This window comes from Trichinella spiralis (assembly GCF_000181795.1).
Source record: "Trichinella spiralis strain ISS 195 chromosome Unknown Scfld1557, whole genome shotgun sequence".
NCBI classification, from domain to species: Eukaryota; Metazoa; Nematoda; class Enoplea; order Trichinellida; family Trichinellidae; genus Trichinella; species Trichinella spiralis.
Genome location: NW_003528496.1, coordinates 1,824,427 through 1,839,010, shown reverse-complemented (window position 1 = coordinate 1,839,010; position 14,584 = coordinate 1,824,427). Strand labels below are relative to the sequence as shown.

Genomic DNA, 14,584 nt, shown 5'->3' with positions numbered 1-14,584 from the left:
AATGAATGATGAAACTTCAAACAGACAATAAAATTTTGGAATAATAAACATTTTCATTTTTTATGTTACGTCACTATTATTAAGGTTACGTAATCCTAAATGGAATGTTTGAACCAATGAAATGAAAAAATATTACAGCTAATCACAAGGGAAAGATTTGAATCAATGAGCAATTAGACAAGGAAAACCAATACGAAAAAGACTTTACGGTCTAATAAGATAGCGAGGTCAACGACGAATAATAAAATAGCGAGGACAACGACCAATAAATGAAAAGTGGGACCGAATGGGAATAAAATTGAGCCCAAGTGGGACCAAACCCGTCACTGCTGGTTTTGGGCGTCAAGATTGTTACGAAGCTCTAGCTGATTACTTGTGTCGGCGTTTTGGCAAGGCAGAATGCCCAGATGCAAACTACCTGAAATTCCAACAGCGTCCAGATGAAACAGTGCAATTTGGCAAATTGCTGAGAGATCTGGCGAGACTCGCTGCCATCCAGGATGATACCGTCATCTGAAACCAGCCAGACCCTGCGACACTTTGGTACCAAAAAGAACAACTACATCTTTGCATCCTGAAGCGCGCATGGAAGGACAGAAGAAAAAACTAAGGTGATGACGATAGCGAGCGCTCACTGTTAGTAGTTCTAAGTCAGTGGGTGCCAGACGTCCTGCAGCCAGTGCACGACTCCCCTGAGACTGGCCATCTTGGGATAGAGAAAATCTTAGAACGCCTGAGGAGGCGTTTTTATTGGCCAGGCCAAATGGAAGATGTAGGAGACTGGTGCGCCAGCTGTGATGACTGCGCTCAGAGAAAGATCAGCACGTCGTCGAAGCCGAAAGTCCCGCTCCAGCCCTAGTCAGTGGGCAGTCCGATGCAAAGAATTAGAATCATCTTCCTGGGGCCATTTCTAGAAACTCGACGACGTTTCTAGAAATTAGATAACTAGAATCGATATATACTAGTCATCACTGACTACTTCACGAAGTGGTCAGAGACGATCTCGACCAAGGATAAGGAAGCTGCCAGGGCAGTGTACGCCCTGGTTGATCACGTATTCAACCGCATGGGAATGCCGGAATAAATCATAACTAACCAGGGAAGAACGTTTGAGACACAGATGTTCAAACAACTGTGTAGGCTATTCAGAATCCGGAACAACGCCCTACAGACCGCAGGGAAACGGTCAGGTTTTTGAGGTGAGACAATTTCTGGGATTCTTATCATATTACAAGAAATTCATAAAAAATTTCATCAACATAGATCATTCACTGCACCAAGCTCTGCAGAAAGGATGTCGTTGAATTGGTCACCGGAATGTAAATCAGCATTCACAACGCAAAAAGAAAAGCTAACAACATCACCAGTGCTGGGATTTCTGAACCTCGACACCTCTTTTATACTCGACGTTGAGCAGCGTTGTAGCTCATGGCGCTGTACTGAAAAAAATCTCTGGCGAACGAGACCATACTCCTACCTACGCCAGTAGCTCATTAGCAGAGTCTGAGTGATGCTTCTGAGTTACAAATCCAGAAGTGCTGGCTCTTGTATGGGGTACTGAAGAATTCCGCCCACATTTATTGCTGACAATTCTTGGTCAGATCTGACGACAATTACATGCAATGGCTATACAACTTTACGGATCGTCAGGACCTGATAGAGCGTTAGTTTAAAAACCCTTGTTGAATTCGCTTTCGACGTGCAGCATCAGCTTGGAATGAAACATTTGAATGCAGATGTATTGTTGAGAAAGAGCAGTGACCGGTGCAGACTGGATATTGCACAAAAAGGGGTAATGGAGGTTCAAGCAGTAACTACCCAAAGATCCAGCGGCAAAGAGAAACGTGCCTCAGACCAGTGACGTGAAATCAGTAGTAACGAGTTGAAGCAACGCAAGAGACAAATGACAGAATTCAAAAAATGTGGCATCGGGTACGTAGCAAGATATGGCCATTACACCAGCTGAAATATGAAGGCAAAGAACTTATAGGGATGCGGTAACAAGACAAAAATGGTGGACTATCAGCAACGGAGTTCTTTTCCAATAAAATAATCAAAACAAGTGAATCAGGGCTGAAAACTGGTTGTCTGAAAACCGCAATGAAGCGTTTCATGACAGCTCACACGATTCAGAGAAGAACGCACATGAGGAAAGGCTTCCTAAAGATTCCATTTACCAAGTCTAAGCAAAGACGGACAGAAGTGGTACGCGTCCTGAGAAGAGTTCGAAAGCAGAACAATACTCATGAGAACACCGGCAGGTTCACTGAATTTGGTGTGTTCCCTTTTTATCTACTTGAATTTTAACAGTTTGTTTGATTGGACCGCTTATATGCTTCACTGCGTTTAACTATAATTAGGCCTATAACTAGGACAATTTCATTATCTGTTCAGCTATGATCTGTTATTGCTGCTACTGTTATTGCTAAATATTGAAAACATTGAAATTTTAAAAAATTTGATATGCCATATCGCGTATCACATGTCTAAAATAATGTTTAAACTAGTGGTTTTCAAAGTGTAGGTCGCGACCAACCAGTGGGTCGCGAGCAGTTTCTGGGTGGGTCGTGTAAAATATTAAAGTACGGGAGTAGTCTATACGTTCGTTAAGAGAGTATTACTCATCGAAAATTGTTGGCTGTGATTAATTAAGCTTTGATTCAGTTACCGTTAACCGGAGAATCACTAGTTCTGTCTGGTTTTACATTACACTGATTTATGTCACGTTAATTTTAATTGGTTGTCGATAACAGTTGCCCTTCTTTGTTGCACATAATTTATGAAAGGTAAGCAAGTAAGCAAATAGGTGAAAATGTGCTTGATTGAACGATCTCGTTGCAACTTGGCGCGGCGTGCTCAGTATGTTTCTGCACTCTGTCGTAGGTTAAAATGACTGGCACATTAAGTTATCACAAAGTTAGTTGTTGGTTGTTAGTTATCACAAATAAAATATTTTTAATTTAATAATTTCCGTGTTATGTAAATAATAAGGGTTCTGTAAAATTTAGCCTAGGAATGGATGAGTGGTTGATAAGGAAACCAGTAAAAAGGAAGTAGCTGAAATGGAGTCTCAAAAAGGTTCCACTGCAGTTGATGTGAATAATAAAAGAAAAATTGATGAAAATGAGTCAGCAAATTTTTAGTTGTCAAATCGACGAAAAGTAATAAGAAAATATGATATTGACTATTTAAAATTTGGATTTACGTGGAATGGTGACCATAAAGATCCACATCCTCTTTGTGTTATTTGCTATGAAATTCTAGCAAATGAGAGCATGTGGCCAAATAAACTACTTCGACATATTGAAACAAAACACATGGATCTCAAAAGCAAGCCGCTTCAATTTTTTGAAAGCAAATTAAAGGAATTGAATGCGTCACAATGTGTACTTTCTCATTTCACCAATGTTAAACTTTAAACTGTTTCCTTTAAAACTTTAAAGTTTGAAACATTTCAAAAATAACTAAAGAATTTAAAGCATTTTAGTTAACGGAAAGAGTTTAATTGCAATATGAACTGCCGACCATGCTGCAGTTTGCTAAGGACATCACTTCGTCGATTTGCCGAGCAAATTGGATTTATCGTTTAGAAGAAAGAAACCCTGACAACCTAATAAAGGGTTGGTTGGTGTTGTATGAGAATGGCATATTGAAATTTAAAGGTGATAAGAGTCGCATGCGGATCTATCTTGGCAATGGAAATGTTAAAGTTCTGACAAACGATGCATCCCAAGAGTTATTGGTTTCAGACAGAAAATTGGAGAATGGATTTGTTATAGTAGTAGCAGAGAAAAAATATTTTTTCAAATGCGACACCAGAAACGAAATGTTGCTTTGGGTGGATACATTGCGTTCCACTATTCAGAAAATTACAAGAAAGGATGAAGTTCCTGCACCTGTTAGACAACTCCCAATGTATGTCAATGGCACGTTTTATGCTGCTCAATATCCATCTTCATGCACTGACACTACGTGCGGTGTGTTTTGCTTCTCCGCTGCCTTCAGTGTTTTCTTTATTTATCTTCTGTTTTGGCTAATTCATTTCCATAATTTTACTAGCCAGCAAACACCTCAAGTTTAACAACTTTCGCCGATATTTCATAACGTTTATGACTAATTTGTATTGTATATAACAAATAAAATAAACTGTATTAATTAATTCGAGTTGTAAGATTCACTGTCATGGACGCATGCCAGATACATTGTGACATAAATATCATTAAAGAACATTTAATTGTAAATAACTGCATCTGCCGTTCTATATATTATCTATTCATGAGAAGAAGTTATTTTTTTATTTCTATTTCATTTTTATCTATTTCTGAAAATACTTTTCATTTTACTATTTTTTATTTCTGAAAGCAGAGTTTTACAGAACGTGGTCAACAAAGAAAAACTTTTGTGTTTTTAACCAAAATTTTAGTGTTGGAACTACTTCACATTTGCTCAATTTTTGCGTGTCAAATACAATAATGCAAATAAATATAGAAAACCTGGATATGAATCTACGTCAGGGATAGGCAAACGTTTTGTACCCTGACCCCCGATGGAATCCTTAATGCCTCATCGACCTTAAAGCTCGTAAAATAAATATTATTAATAATAAATTTCTTTACTATAAGGAATCATTTACCCTTATCACAGTTACTCATTCTCAAATTCAAATTTATTTCACCTTTACGATCAATTATTCTTTCTTCAATTTCCATATCTGCTCTTATAACAAACGTAATCATGTGAATTCAAGGTAGTTGACAATTCTTCATTTAACTTTTATGATATTTTTTATTTAACTGCTTTGCATTGTTAATATGAAGGATGTGTTAGATGAGCAGCAGCAAGGCACTGATATTTGACTGGAAATTGGTGAGTATTAGCCGTAATTCACAACACATTTCTAGTTCGGTCTGTTCCTTTGCTTTGTTAAAATCGCATTTGCATGGCTAAAACCAGCTTCGACCAGGCATGAACTTGGAAATGCTGGTAAAAATGTCTGAACTGCTGCACTTAGCTTGGGGTATTTAGTAGTAATATTTACATTACTCCAAAACTTACCGAAGCTTTTACGTTTGAAAAGCAATTAAGCATCGAGATCCACACCGATCTCAACGGGCTCTTTTTGTACTGAAAATTCAGTTGTGAAATTTTTTATTTCTATATTGAATGGTGTAATTATTCAGTCTGGTACCATCAATGTTCTTCAGATCCTCAAAACGTACTTTAAAGTCTTCCCTTAATTTTTCAATAAGATTCATGTATATCTCCAAGTCACGGTCTGAAACATCTGCTCCTTCCAGTTTCTGTAAATTTGAAAAGTACTTAAAATCTCTTCGTGCCAACAAAGATTTATATAGACCTATTTTAGCTTAAAAGCCTATTAGGACTGTTCGTGCTTGAATAATTGAAAAATCTTTACTTTGCAGTCGTTTCTGCATTTCATTAAATTTTGAATATAAGTCTGCCATATAGAACAAACGGTTCCTTCACTTCTTTAACTCCTCACATATTGTTTGGTCCACATTAGCTAGAAACTACACAGTCGAATGATACTGTTGTATCTTCCTGTTCTGACTGTGAAGGATTGTCAGCAATGTTTGATTACTGCGTTTTATTCACATCGGTTTCAGTGTCCTCTGTCACTACTATGGAATGGTGTCGTTTTCTCAGCTGATCCAGGTGACGTTTCCATAGCTGACCATCAGTTGTTCTTACCTTATAGGACACGGGTCCTGTTGGAGCCACAATGGTGGCAGGACACCATTTAGGTCCATGCGCGTAGTTTCTCACAAACACAAGATCATCAGGTGTGAATATTCTTATTTTTTGTTTATCCGACATTGTCACGTCTCTATTACCTTCAATCGCTTCTTCTTCGATGTCAGGGTGGATGCGGTCGAGAATCGTTCGCAATCGGCGCTTCATTAGCAGTTCAGCCGGACTTTTCCCGGTTGTGGCGCAGGGTGACACGCGTTGTGAAAATAAGAAATTCGCTAGACGCTGTTTTCAGCTTCCGTGAACCATTTTTCGCAAAGCCTCTTATGTCGTGCGGACCATCCTCTCTGCTTGTCCGTTTGATCCCGATTGAAACGGGGCAATTCTAGCATATCTGATTGCACCTCTTTTCAAGAATTGGAGGAATTCAACAGAAACAAATTGTGCTGCATTGTCAGACACAACTGTGTTCAGCAAACCATGCGTTGCGAACAACTGACGTAATTCCTCTATTACCGTTCGTGTTGGCATTTCTGATATTATAATTACTTCTTACCATTTTGAAAAGGCATCTACTACAATCAGGAATGTCTTTTCTTGGAAGGGGCCTGCGAAGTCGATATGTAAACGACTCCAAGGGTTATTTGGCGTTTCCCAAGAGTGAACAGGAGCTTTTGGCATTGCAGCTCTTGACGATTGACAAACGTCACATGTGTTCACAGTCTTTTCGATCTCCTCATCCATTTTAGGCCACCAAAAGTAGCTTCTTGCCAATGCTTTCATACGAACAATACCCGGGTGACCATCGTGTAACATTGTAAGGAGTCTTGAACGCGCTTGAATTGGAATCGCAACCCCATTTCCCCAAAGCAAGCAACCCTTATGTACTGATATTTCCAGTTGTCTAATGAAAAATGGTTTAAATTTTTTATCTGACAATTTGGCTGGCCATCCTTTCCACGCCCAATTTAAAACTCGTGATATCACCGGATCTTTCAAAGACATTCGTGCGATATCATTGTCTTTCATGATCACAGTGTCATCTGATTCCAACATGAGTACTTCCAGAGGTGGTGGGATTTCAACGTCTGGGATTTTAGTTGGTAGGCGGCTTAAGATATCAGCATTAGCGATAAGCTTTCTTGGTCTGTAGCAAATGTCATAAACATAAGCGCCTAACATGACAGTCCAACGTAACATTCCGAGTGAGAGAATGTACGGAGTTTCTTTATTGGGAGCAAATATTTCCAACAACGGCTTGTGATCTGCAATGATTCAGAAGGAACGACCGTACACATAATCATGAAATTTTTTTACTGACGCTATAATTGCAAGGGCTTCCTTGTCAATTTGTGCGTAGTTTCGTTCAGTAGACGACGCGAATAAAAAGCAATTGGAACTTCTTTACCATTCGGCATTTGATGGCACAGAACGGCTCCTGTTCCAACAGGGGATGCATCACAGATGAGTACTAATGGTTTTTTTTACATCGCAATTGGTTAATACACCATCTGATGATAACAGTTGCTTGGTTGAAAGCTTTTTTATGTTTGTTTGTCCATTTCCATTTAGTTTCTTTATCAAGTAACCGATGTAAGGGTTCGGCTACGGTTGCTTTGTTTCGCAGGAAGGAATGATAAAAGTTAAGCAATCCTAAGAAAGTTTGCAATTCTTCCTTATTTTTTGGCTGCGGGGTGTTATGGATCGCTGCAACTTTCTGTTTCGAGGGGTGAATTCCAGAGGCATCAATGTCAAAACCCAAAAATTGGATGCGTCGCAAACAGAATTTGCATTTTTCTGCATTCAAACGGAGACCTGCGTCATAAAAACGTTTCAATAACGTGCAAGCCGTTTTGCTAGCATGCTTTCATCTTTTGCTACAATCAAGATATCATCGAAGTAAGGTAATACTCCTGGGATACATTTTGTGAGTTGATCTATTACTCCTTGAAATATGCCAGGTGCTGCACTTACACCAAACTGTAGTCTTGTCACTCTGAATACACCTCGATGTGTGATTATTGTTTGTGCATCTGCAGTTTTTTTATTAACGACCAACTGTTGATAAGCTTGAGCTAAATCCAATTTAGCAAAAGCTTTTCCACCAGCAAGAGATGCAAGGAGGTGGTTTACTGCAGGAACGGTATAAGCGTGCTTCCGAAGTGCCTTATTGATGGTACATTTGTAATCACCACAAATACGCACGGAACCACCTGGTTTCATGGGCGTGATGATTGGGGTAGCCCATACCGGATGACTAACTGGTTCAAGCACCTTCTGTTTAACCAGCTTATCTAGTTCCATATCGATATTTTCTTTAAGAGCCAAAGGAACCTTGTGAGCTTTCATGCGAAAAGGAGGAACTGATGGATCGAGATCCAACGATACAGGTTCGCCTGCATAGCAATCCAAGTCAGGAGTGAAAACTGCCTGATATTTCCGTAGTACCGATTCAACTGGACTACTATTTATATGATTTATACCTTCGATTCTGATGCCTAACGGTTTAAGCCATTCTAAACCCAGCAAATTAGGGCAGTTCCCTTTTTCAACAAAAATTCTAAGCCGTGTGTGGATGATTCAATAGTCAACATTGACAAAACAACTTCCCATCAATTTAACTTGCTTACCAAGGAATGAGACGTGAGAGAGCGTCGTAGGAGCTAATTTTAGCTTTTTGTTGTTGTGCCGTAAATCTTCGAAAGTTTGCTCAGAAATGATTGTGACGTCAGATCCTGAATCAACTTCTAACTGACAACATTTACCTTCAGTGCTAAGGAAAACACTTAGCTTGAGTGAGCGAAAGGATGGTGTAGATGGACAAGAAATACGATTCAGCAAATAAGATTGATGCGTGACAGCTACTGAGATAGCATTTGTTTTAGCCTGAGGCTTGGAGCGCCTTTGTTTAGATCTACACACGCGTTCAATGTGACCAGCTTTTTGACGATACCGGCAAACAGCATTCTTGAAGCGACATAACGGTCGATTGTGCTGACCTCCACAACTGGCACACGCATAAGCTTGCTTATAAGTTTGACGTTTGCTTGACATGTGATGAATATTCGGTGCTGATAAATCGACGTTGACAGCGTGAATTTCACAGGCATGCTTACATGCAGCTTCCGCGGACAGGGCTTCTTCCTGAGTCATTTGGAATGTCAAAACTTTCTGCGCAAATAATTGCAGTTGCACAGCTTCATTTCTCACGCCACATACCAAACGATCGCGCAACATCGTTTCGAGATCGACGAAGTTACAATCTTGTGCCAATCGGCGCAAATCTGCGATGAATTCAGCAACCGTTTCACCAGGGTGTTGCTTACGCTGTAATATAATATAATATTTGGACATAATTACATTCAATATGAAAATTATTTCATTCCAACCGGCAATAGTAGAGAAACAACGGCAGCTCGTATTCCACAGGTGGTGGAAGATTGGTCTACTCATTTGTGAACACTTGCAAAGTGGACACATACATCACTCGGCAGCGATACTCGCTTGTCCGCTGAGTAATGGATTGGGATTTTAGAGCCTCAGCTGAATGCCGAAATAGCAGCAACGCTTCCAAGCATTGAAAAAGCAAAAAGTGTTTGAACTTTTTTTTCATTATCACTTTGTATTATTCATTTATTACTTTTGATATTTTACATCATTAGTGAAAATATTATTAGGTAAATTACTTAATTTTTCCTTATTTTTCTGCTTAATTTTGTTCACTGCGCCTGAAGAAATCACATTTTAAAATAAAAAATTCATATCATTCGTTTAATTAAGAAAAAAAGTAATTTCAAATAAATTGTAAATCCTTAATTTAAAGAATCTCTTTCACAACTTCTCAATAAAAAATCAGTCAACTTCATTATGAACTACAAACGTTAAATAGGGGCAATTCAATTACTTTCAACTAGGTTTCATTAAATGTGTGTGGACTCTATTTATTCCAGCTTAATCACATTCAACACCTTATAAGGAAATTCAAAAATATAAATAACATTTTGCACTTATATTAAGGCGCGCACACACATGCATATGCGTACAATCAAGTAAATGTATAACATGTGCCAGAAATTTCAATGTAAATTTAATGATGCCAGCTTTTCAATAAAATACAACAAAATGCATATTGTCAACAATATTTCACATTTAGGAATTTGCTTATTAATCTGTATCAATATTGATAAATGCATTTAATTTGCTATGCTCTCCAGAAACAGAACAAAAAGTGAAGTCGTTGATGAATTAAAGGTCTCATTAAGTGAATGAAAACTAAATACATTCCAGCATATTAACATCAACACTGTCAGCTGACTTGAAAATACATATAACATTCTGCACCAATATTATGTCACATGCACACACGCAGGTAATTGCCTATATTTAAGGAATTTCAAAGTGATTAAAATGTTTAGTCATTCAGAGATAAGCGACGCTGAAAATATGTTACCTTTTTTATTCTAAAATGATGATGTTTCAATCATCGTACAATGGCTATTTTCTCTATTCTCTATATTTTCACGCAATCTAAAACAGTGTTTGTTATAAATTAAATCGTGCTGCTGTATTTCAATACAATTAACTGAATGTCAATATTGTAAATAAAATAAAGTTCCAATATAAAACATGAATAATTTAAATCAACATAATTCAAATTCAAAAGTTACAAACCACTCTGCTTGCCGCAAAATTTTAGTTATTATGACGAACACTGTTCACGGTAGAAAAATTTACATGTGTAAAATAGCAACACACGGCTGAGGTGTGAACTAACGTTGTAGTGAACATGAAGTTCATCAAGGTAGGTGAGATTAAGGTGATTTTTTTTGAACATGAAGTGTTTTTTGTCCAAAGCTGTCCACACGTATCCCTGTCCCTGGATAACATAAACTTGACCCTCTGTAGTTCGTGAATTTTGCAGAAAACAACAATAATTATTTAAAAACTTTTAAAATGATGTGCTGCCCGTTTCCGAAGGTAATATTCATTCTCTAGCATGCAAAATTTATTTGCCGAACAACTGATTAACGCGAACAGATGCGTGAAATTTGTCGAGATCTTGTAAACCCCACTCAATTGTATAACACGCATGAAAAAAGAAATCACATTTAGATAAAATGTTAAGTCAATGGTCGCTTCTTGCAATAATATGCTTCATAAATTGCTACGTAAGTCTAAGTGAGTTGAATCTTTCAATGAAGCATTTAATGTGATGTTTCCTCTTCAGCTAGTCAATTGTTCGTGGATGTCATTGTATATTCCAAAATTGGACGCCACCTGTGTGCTAACAGCGAAAGAAATTCACCATGAGGTCGTTCTTCACATTAAACAGGCCTATTGCAGTATGGAAAGTTGTGTAGCTGACTGTTTCCAGCTTTCATCTTCCTGTAATTTAATCAAATACAGCCCTTTTGCAAAAGTGTGCAATTTGTATTACGAAAATAAAACTCATCATGATTTGCAGCCAAACAAACAGATAGGGCAGTCGATGCATCTTCTACTGCACAGCTGCCACAAAGGTATGATACTTATCACTTATGAAAAATCAAATTTTGTATGATACACCAGACAAAACATTTTCCATTTTTTGCAGTATTTTTAAAGTAACAAAAACCAGAAAATTTATAAAGGAATATTAAAAATCAAGAAATAAACTGTTTGAAATATTCTGCTATTTCATTTAGACATTTCAAGCATTTCTTCGGGAATCATAGTTCAAAGTGAATATCAAAGGGATAATTCGGCAAAAATACACACACCTTCTACACATAAGAATTGCGACATTTTTGTGTTGCCTTTTGTGGAAAACTTTTATGCTCAGCGCATTCAACTTATTGCAACATCTTCTTTGAAACGCTGTATTGCTTTTTGTGAAGCACCTACTCACACTTCATGCAACAGCGTTTTGTTTTCTGCTCAAGAAGGAACCTGCCTTCTTCTATCTCGAGCTAAAAACTTACCATCATTTGGAGGAATTGTACCGACTCTACCAACCTCTGCACTGTTTTTTGCTATTTTAACATGTTATAACGGTAAATGAAAATACGATTATTATTTCCAAATGGTCAGAGCATTGATAAAAATTTCACCAAAATCATTAGTATTTAACACTTAGTAATTAATTCTTATTATCATAATATTAGCGACGATTTGTTACTTACACAATTATTTAGCAGCCTGACATTTTCATTTTTATTATTATGCAATTCTCATCATATTTTCTTTTTAAGATTTCGATTTTCCATATGCGTATTCTATCCCAAAGTTTGGAGAAATAGTCCCAACTGTTTACAGTATATTTAATCTGACAGTATCACTATATCAGGCACATTTTTATGCAACGAAAGTCGGCATTCGCATTGGATTATGGGAGACTGTAAATGAAACCTATTGTATAATGATATGCTTAGATAAATTATTGGCAGATTACTGTGATGGATACTTTTTCTCATATGATGAAAAGACGTGTCTCACTTTTAGTATAAGAAAAAAGTACGCTTTGCCAAAAAGCAATCTTACCCGCCGTATAATACAATTTTCTGACGGTAAGAAAGCCACTAAATTTGAAATTTTATTTGCATATTAATGTGAAATTCGCATAACATGATCGAACTTTAGTATGATAGCGCTAAGTGTTTCGAATGTCAGTATGAGTAATTCACTTATCATTATTAAATTTGCACAATAATTTATTCTTGAATATTATCCTTGTTATATTTTGAGTATCGTTGTAAATTTCTAAATTCTTGTGAATTATTTTAAAATAAGCTGTGATTTCATAAATTTGTCATAATAAAGAAACAAGTAATGTCACACGCTAGAAATAAAATTAACTTTGAAAAGAAGTATGCTTGATAAAGCCAGAAGCTGGATGATGCTGTTAAAACTTTTTGCTCTAGATGGAATGCTGATCAAGATTGTAAAAGACCTAAGAATGCTTCCACTAAAGCATTCAAATCATTTCACCACTGAAGAAAAAGTTTCTTTGTTTCAGTTCAAAGAAATATGCACAGTACAGCATTCACTTTCAAACGTAATTCCATGGATAAACCTTGTTCAACAATATGCGAATATTTCATTTTTGAACGATTGCATAAGCATATGCCGCTTTATAAGAGACTTCGGTTTATGCCAAGGTGTTGCTTATTCTAAAGAAAGTAAAGTATGCCTCATTGCAGTTCTTGGAAATTATGACGATGAAGTTTTTCTAAACGAAGGATATCATTTTTTAACTCTTAACAATTGCTCAAAAGGTAAGAGAGTTTCAATCACAACATTGAAATTATATTCAAAATTTATTAAATGCAAACATTAAATAGCATGTCAAGTTCACTGCAATGACATCAAAATAATTCAAGCACTGAAATGAACAGTTCTCATTTTTTGAACAAAATTATTTAGGTTTCATAAATTCATCATCATAAAGATCAATTTTTACAAACGTCGCCACAATTATAACTTGTTTCTTATTTTTAATTCTTTTGTTATAGATAGAGAAAATGAACGTGCTCACAACGATCAACCTGATTTGCATGTTTTACCGTTTCTGGATGAAGTTTGTCAAGTGGAATTGTATAAACCCTTATTTTTAACCGGTTGGTCAGTTATAATACAAATACGAAATATATCTACTCTGCAAGAATGTCTAACAAACTGTGCTGCAGTTATGCACACAATCAAATGCAGCGCTATTTTTTTCCTTCACAAATGCTGCTTTCTATTAGAACGAATGACTCATATGCAAAATTATTTCATCAGAGAAAGGGCTTCTGTCTTTGCAGAGCTGCTTTTTTGTGAACCAAACATAAGATACACATTGCCTGCATAGTCAAAAAATTACATGTTTTCACTACACGCAATAATTACAATGCATTTCATACTTTAATTAAATCTCATTTTTATCACAATAAAGACAAACTTATAAATATGGATATTGCTGCACATGTATTTATATCATTCAAACTTACATTTGGGTGATGAATGAAACAATTAATCTTCATTTTATGCAATTTTAGTGCAATAAAGGCGCAAGTGTACAGTGTACATTTTGTAATTTACAGTGAAAATTAAAACCTATAGAGAGTACGGACTCGAATTTAATGACTCAGACCTTAGCTAACTTGATGCACTGCACCAATGAAGTGCTCTATTGACAAAGTGTGAAGGCATCTGCTGCACAGCCCACTCACGCTTGATAATTAAGCCACGGCTAGTATTGTGAAAAATGCAAGACTACATCTAGCTAACAAAGCAGCAACTCTCAATTGCCGCAATGCATTATTCGACTTAAGAATTTCCCGAGTCAATTGCTGGTATAAAACGATGCTATTCACTATGAGACAATTTGTTTTGTGCGGCAAACGGTTAGTTTGTAACGAAAGAACAGTCGTAAGTGTCATTTAATTTAATAATATGAAATTTAAATGTTTTTCTAATGCTTACTATTTATTAATGAAAACAGCAATAACTTCACAAAAATGAACTGCAGCAGCTGTAATTTAATGAAAACGCTTAATGCTTTATAATGAAAAGGTTTCAGTAGTCAATTTTTTATTTTTTTACTCGATAAATCTCAAGTATTTTATATGAACAATAATTTATTGGTAAAATAATAATAATAGCAACAAATATAAATGCAAATAATGAAGCAATAAAGAGCATGATAATGCAAAAGTAACAAAATAATTTGATCAATCCAATCAGTTTGAGATGAAAGTGCATGTTTGGCCAGCTTTAAATTAAGAAAGGCAAATCTGATTGTTTACACTATAGAAACAACAACAGCATATTTGTCCTAGAAGTCAGTTTCTTTCCTTTTGCAAGTTTTATCAATGTTTTCTGTACTTTTGACTTTAATATGTGTCCGATAATG

General features: G+C 36.4%; 5 protein-coding genes across 5 annotated transcripts; 4 read left to right on the top strand and 1 right to left on the bottom strand.

Annotated features, from left to right (window-relative positions):
* The first annotated feature begins 1,920 nt into the window (after window positions 1–1,920).
* On the top strand, window positions 1,921–2,610 carry Tsp_05035 (ribosome recycling factor). The gene is made up of 3 exons (XM_003369581.1): window positions 1,921–1,997; window positions 2,064–2,261; window positions 2,520–2,610. Exons 1-3 carry the CDS (start codon window positions 1,921–1,923, stop codon window positions 2,608–2,610), a joined length of 366 nt encoding a protein of 121 aa, XP_003369629.1.
* Window positions 2,611–2,812: 202 nt separating this feature from the next.
* Window positions 2,813–3,419, top strand: Tsp_05034 (zinc finger protein). The gene is made up of 3 exons (XM_003369580.1): window positions 2,813–2,883; window positions 3,009–3,042; window positions 3,144–3,419. Exons 1-3 carry the CDS (start codon window positions 2,813–2,815, stop codon window positions 3,417–3,419), a joined length of 381 nt encoding a protein of 126 aa, XP_003369628.1.
* A 107-nt stretch (window positions 3,420–3,526) lies between these two features.
* Window positions 3,527–4,081, top strand: Tsp_05033 (hypothetical protein). The gene has a single exon (XM_003369579.1). It carries the CDS (start codon window positions 3,527–3,529, stop codon window positions 4,079–4,081), a length of 555 nt encoding a protein of 184 aa, XP_003369627.1.
* Window positions 4,082–4,315: 234 nt separating this feature from the next.
* On the bottom strand, window positions 4,316–9,165 carry Tsp_05032 (hypothetical protein). Its single transcript, XM_003369578.1, has 8 exons — window positions 9,073–9,165; window positions 8,343–9,039; window positions 7,554–8,168; window positions 6,269–6,977; window positions 5,713–5,938; window positions 5,220–5,300; window positions 5,056–5,124; window positions 4,316–4,321 (listed from the first exon to the last, which is right to left on the bottom strand). The coding sequence occupies exons 1-8, from the start codon at window positions 9,163–9,165 to the stop codon at window positions 4,316–4,318; spliced, it is 2,496 nt and encodes an 831-aa protein (XP_003369626.1).
* A 1,664-nt stretch (window positions 9,166–10,829) lies between these two features.
* Window positions 10,830–13,540, top strand: Tsp_05031 (putative PAN domain protein). The gene is made up of 6 exons (XM_003369577.1): window positions 10,830–10,880; window positions 10,940–11,231; window positions 11,397–11,744; window positions 11,943–12,257; window positions 12,612–12,965; window positions 13,203–13,540. Exons 1-6 carry the CDS (start codon window positions 10,830–10,832, stop codon window positions 13,538–13,540), a joined length of 1,698 nt encoding a protein of 565 aa, XP_003369625.1.
* The last annotated feature ends 1,044 nt before the right edge of the window (window positions 13,541–14,584 follow it).

Bases quoted from the DNA above. Each gene is read 5' to 3' on its own strand.
- Tsp_05035 (XM_003369581.1), top strand. From the start codon at position 1,921: ATGTGGCATCGGGTACGTAGCAAGATATGGCCATTACACCAGCTGAAA. The intron at 1,998-2,063 runs GTAACAAGACAA...AATCAAAACAAG, and splicing joins AAAGAACTTATAGGGATGCG to TGAATCAGGGCTGAAAACTG. The intron at 2,262-2,519 runs GTTCACTGAATT...TGGTTTTCAAAG, and splicing joins ACTCATGAGAACACCGGCAG to TGTAGGTCGCGACCAACCAG.
- Tsp_05034 (XM_003369580.1), top strand. From the start codon at position 2,813: ATGTGCTTGATTGAACGATCTCGTTGCAACTTGGCGCGGCGTGCTCAG. The intron at 2,884-3,008 runs GTTAAAATGACT...TGTAAAATTTAG, and splicing joins GTTTCTGCACTCTGTCGTAG to CCTAGGAATGGATGAGTGGT. The intron at 3,043-3,143 runs GTAAAAAGGAAG...GCAAATTTTTAG, and splicing joins AGTGGTTGATAAGGAAACCA to TTGTCAAATCGACGAAAAGT.
- Tsp_05033 (XM_003369579.1), top strand. From the start codon at position 3,527: ATGCTGCAGTTTGCTAAGGACATCACTTCGTCGATTTGCCGAGCAAAT.
- Tsp_05032 (XM_003369578.1), bottom strand. From the start codon at position 9,165: ATGAGTAGACCAATCTTCCACCACCTGTGGAATACGAGCTGCCGTTGT. The intron at 5,939-6,268 runs GTAAGAAGTAAT...AACCGGGAAAAG, and splicing joins GTAGATGCCTTTTCAAAATG to TCCGGCTGAACTGCTAATGA. The intron at 5,125-5,219 runs GTACGTTTTGAG...CTGAATTTTCAG, and splicing joins AATTAAGGGAAGACTTTAAA to TACAAAAAGAGCCCGTTGAG.
- Tsp_05031 (XM_003369577.1), top strand. From the start codon at position 10,830: ATGTTAAGTCAATGGTCGCTTCTTGCAATAATATGCTTCATAAATTGC. The intron at 10,881-10,939 runs GTAAGTCTAAGT...TTTCCTCTTCAG, and splicing joins TATGCTTCATAAATTGCTAC to CTAGTCAATTGTTCGTGGAT. The intron at 12,966-13,202 runs GTAAGAGAGTTT...CTTTTGTTATAG, and splicing joins TCTTAACAATTGCTCAAAAG to ATAGAGAAAATGAACGTGCT.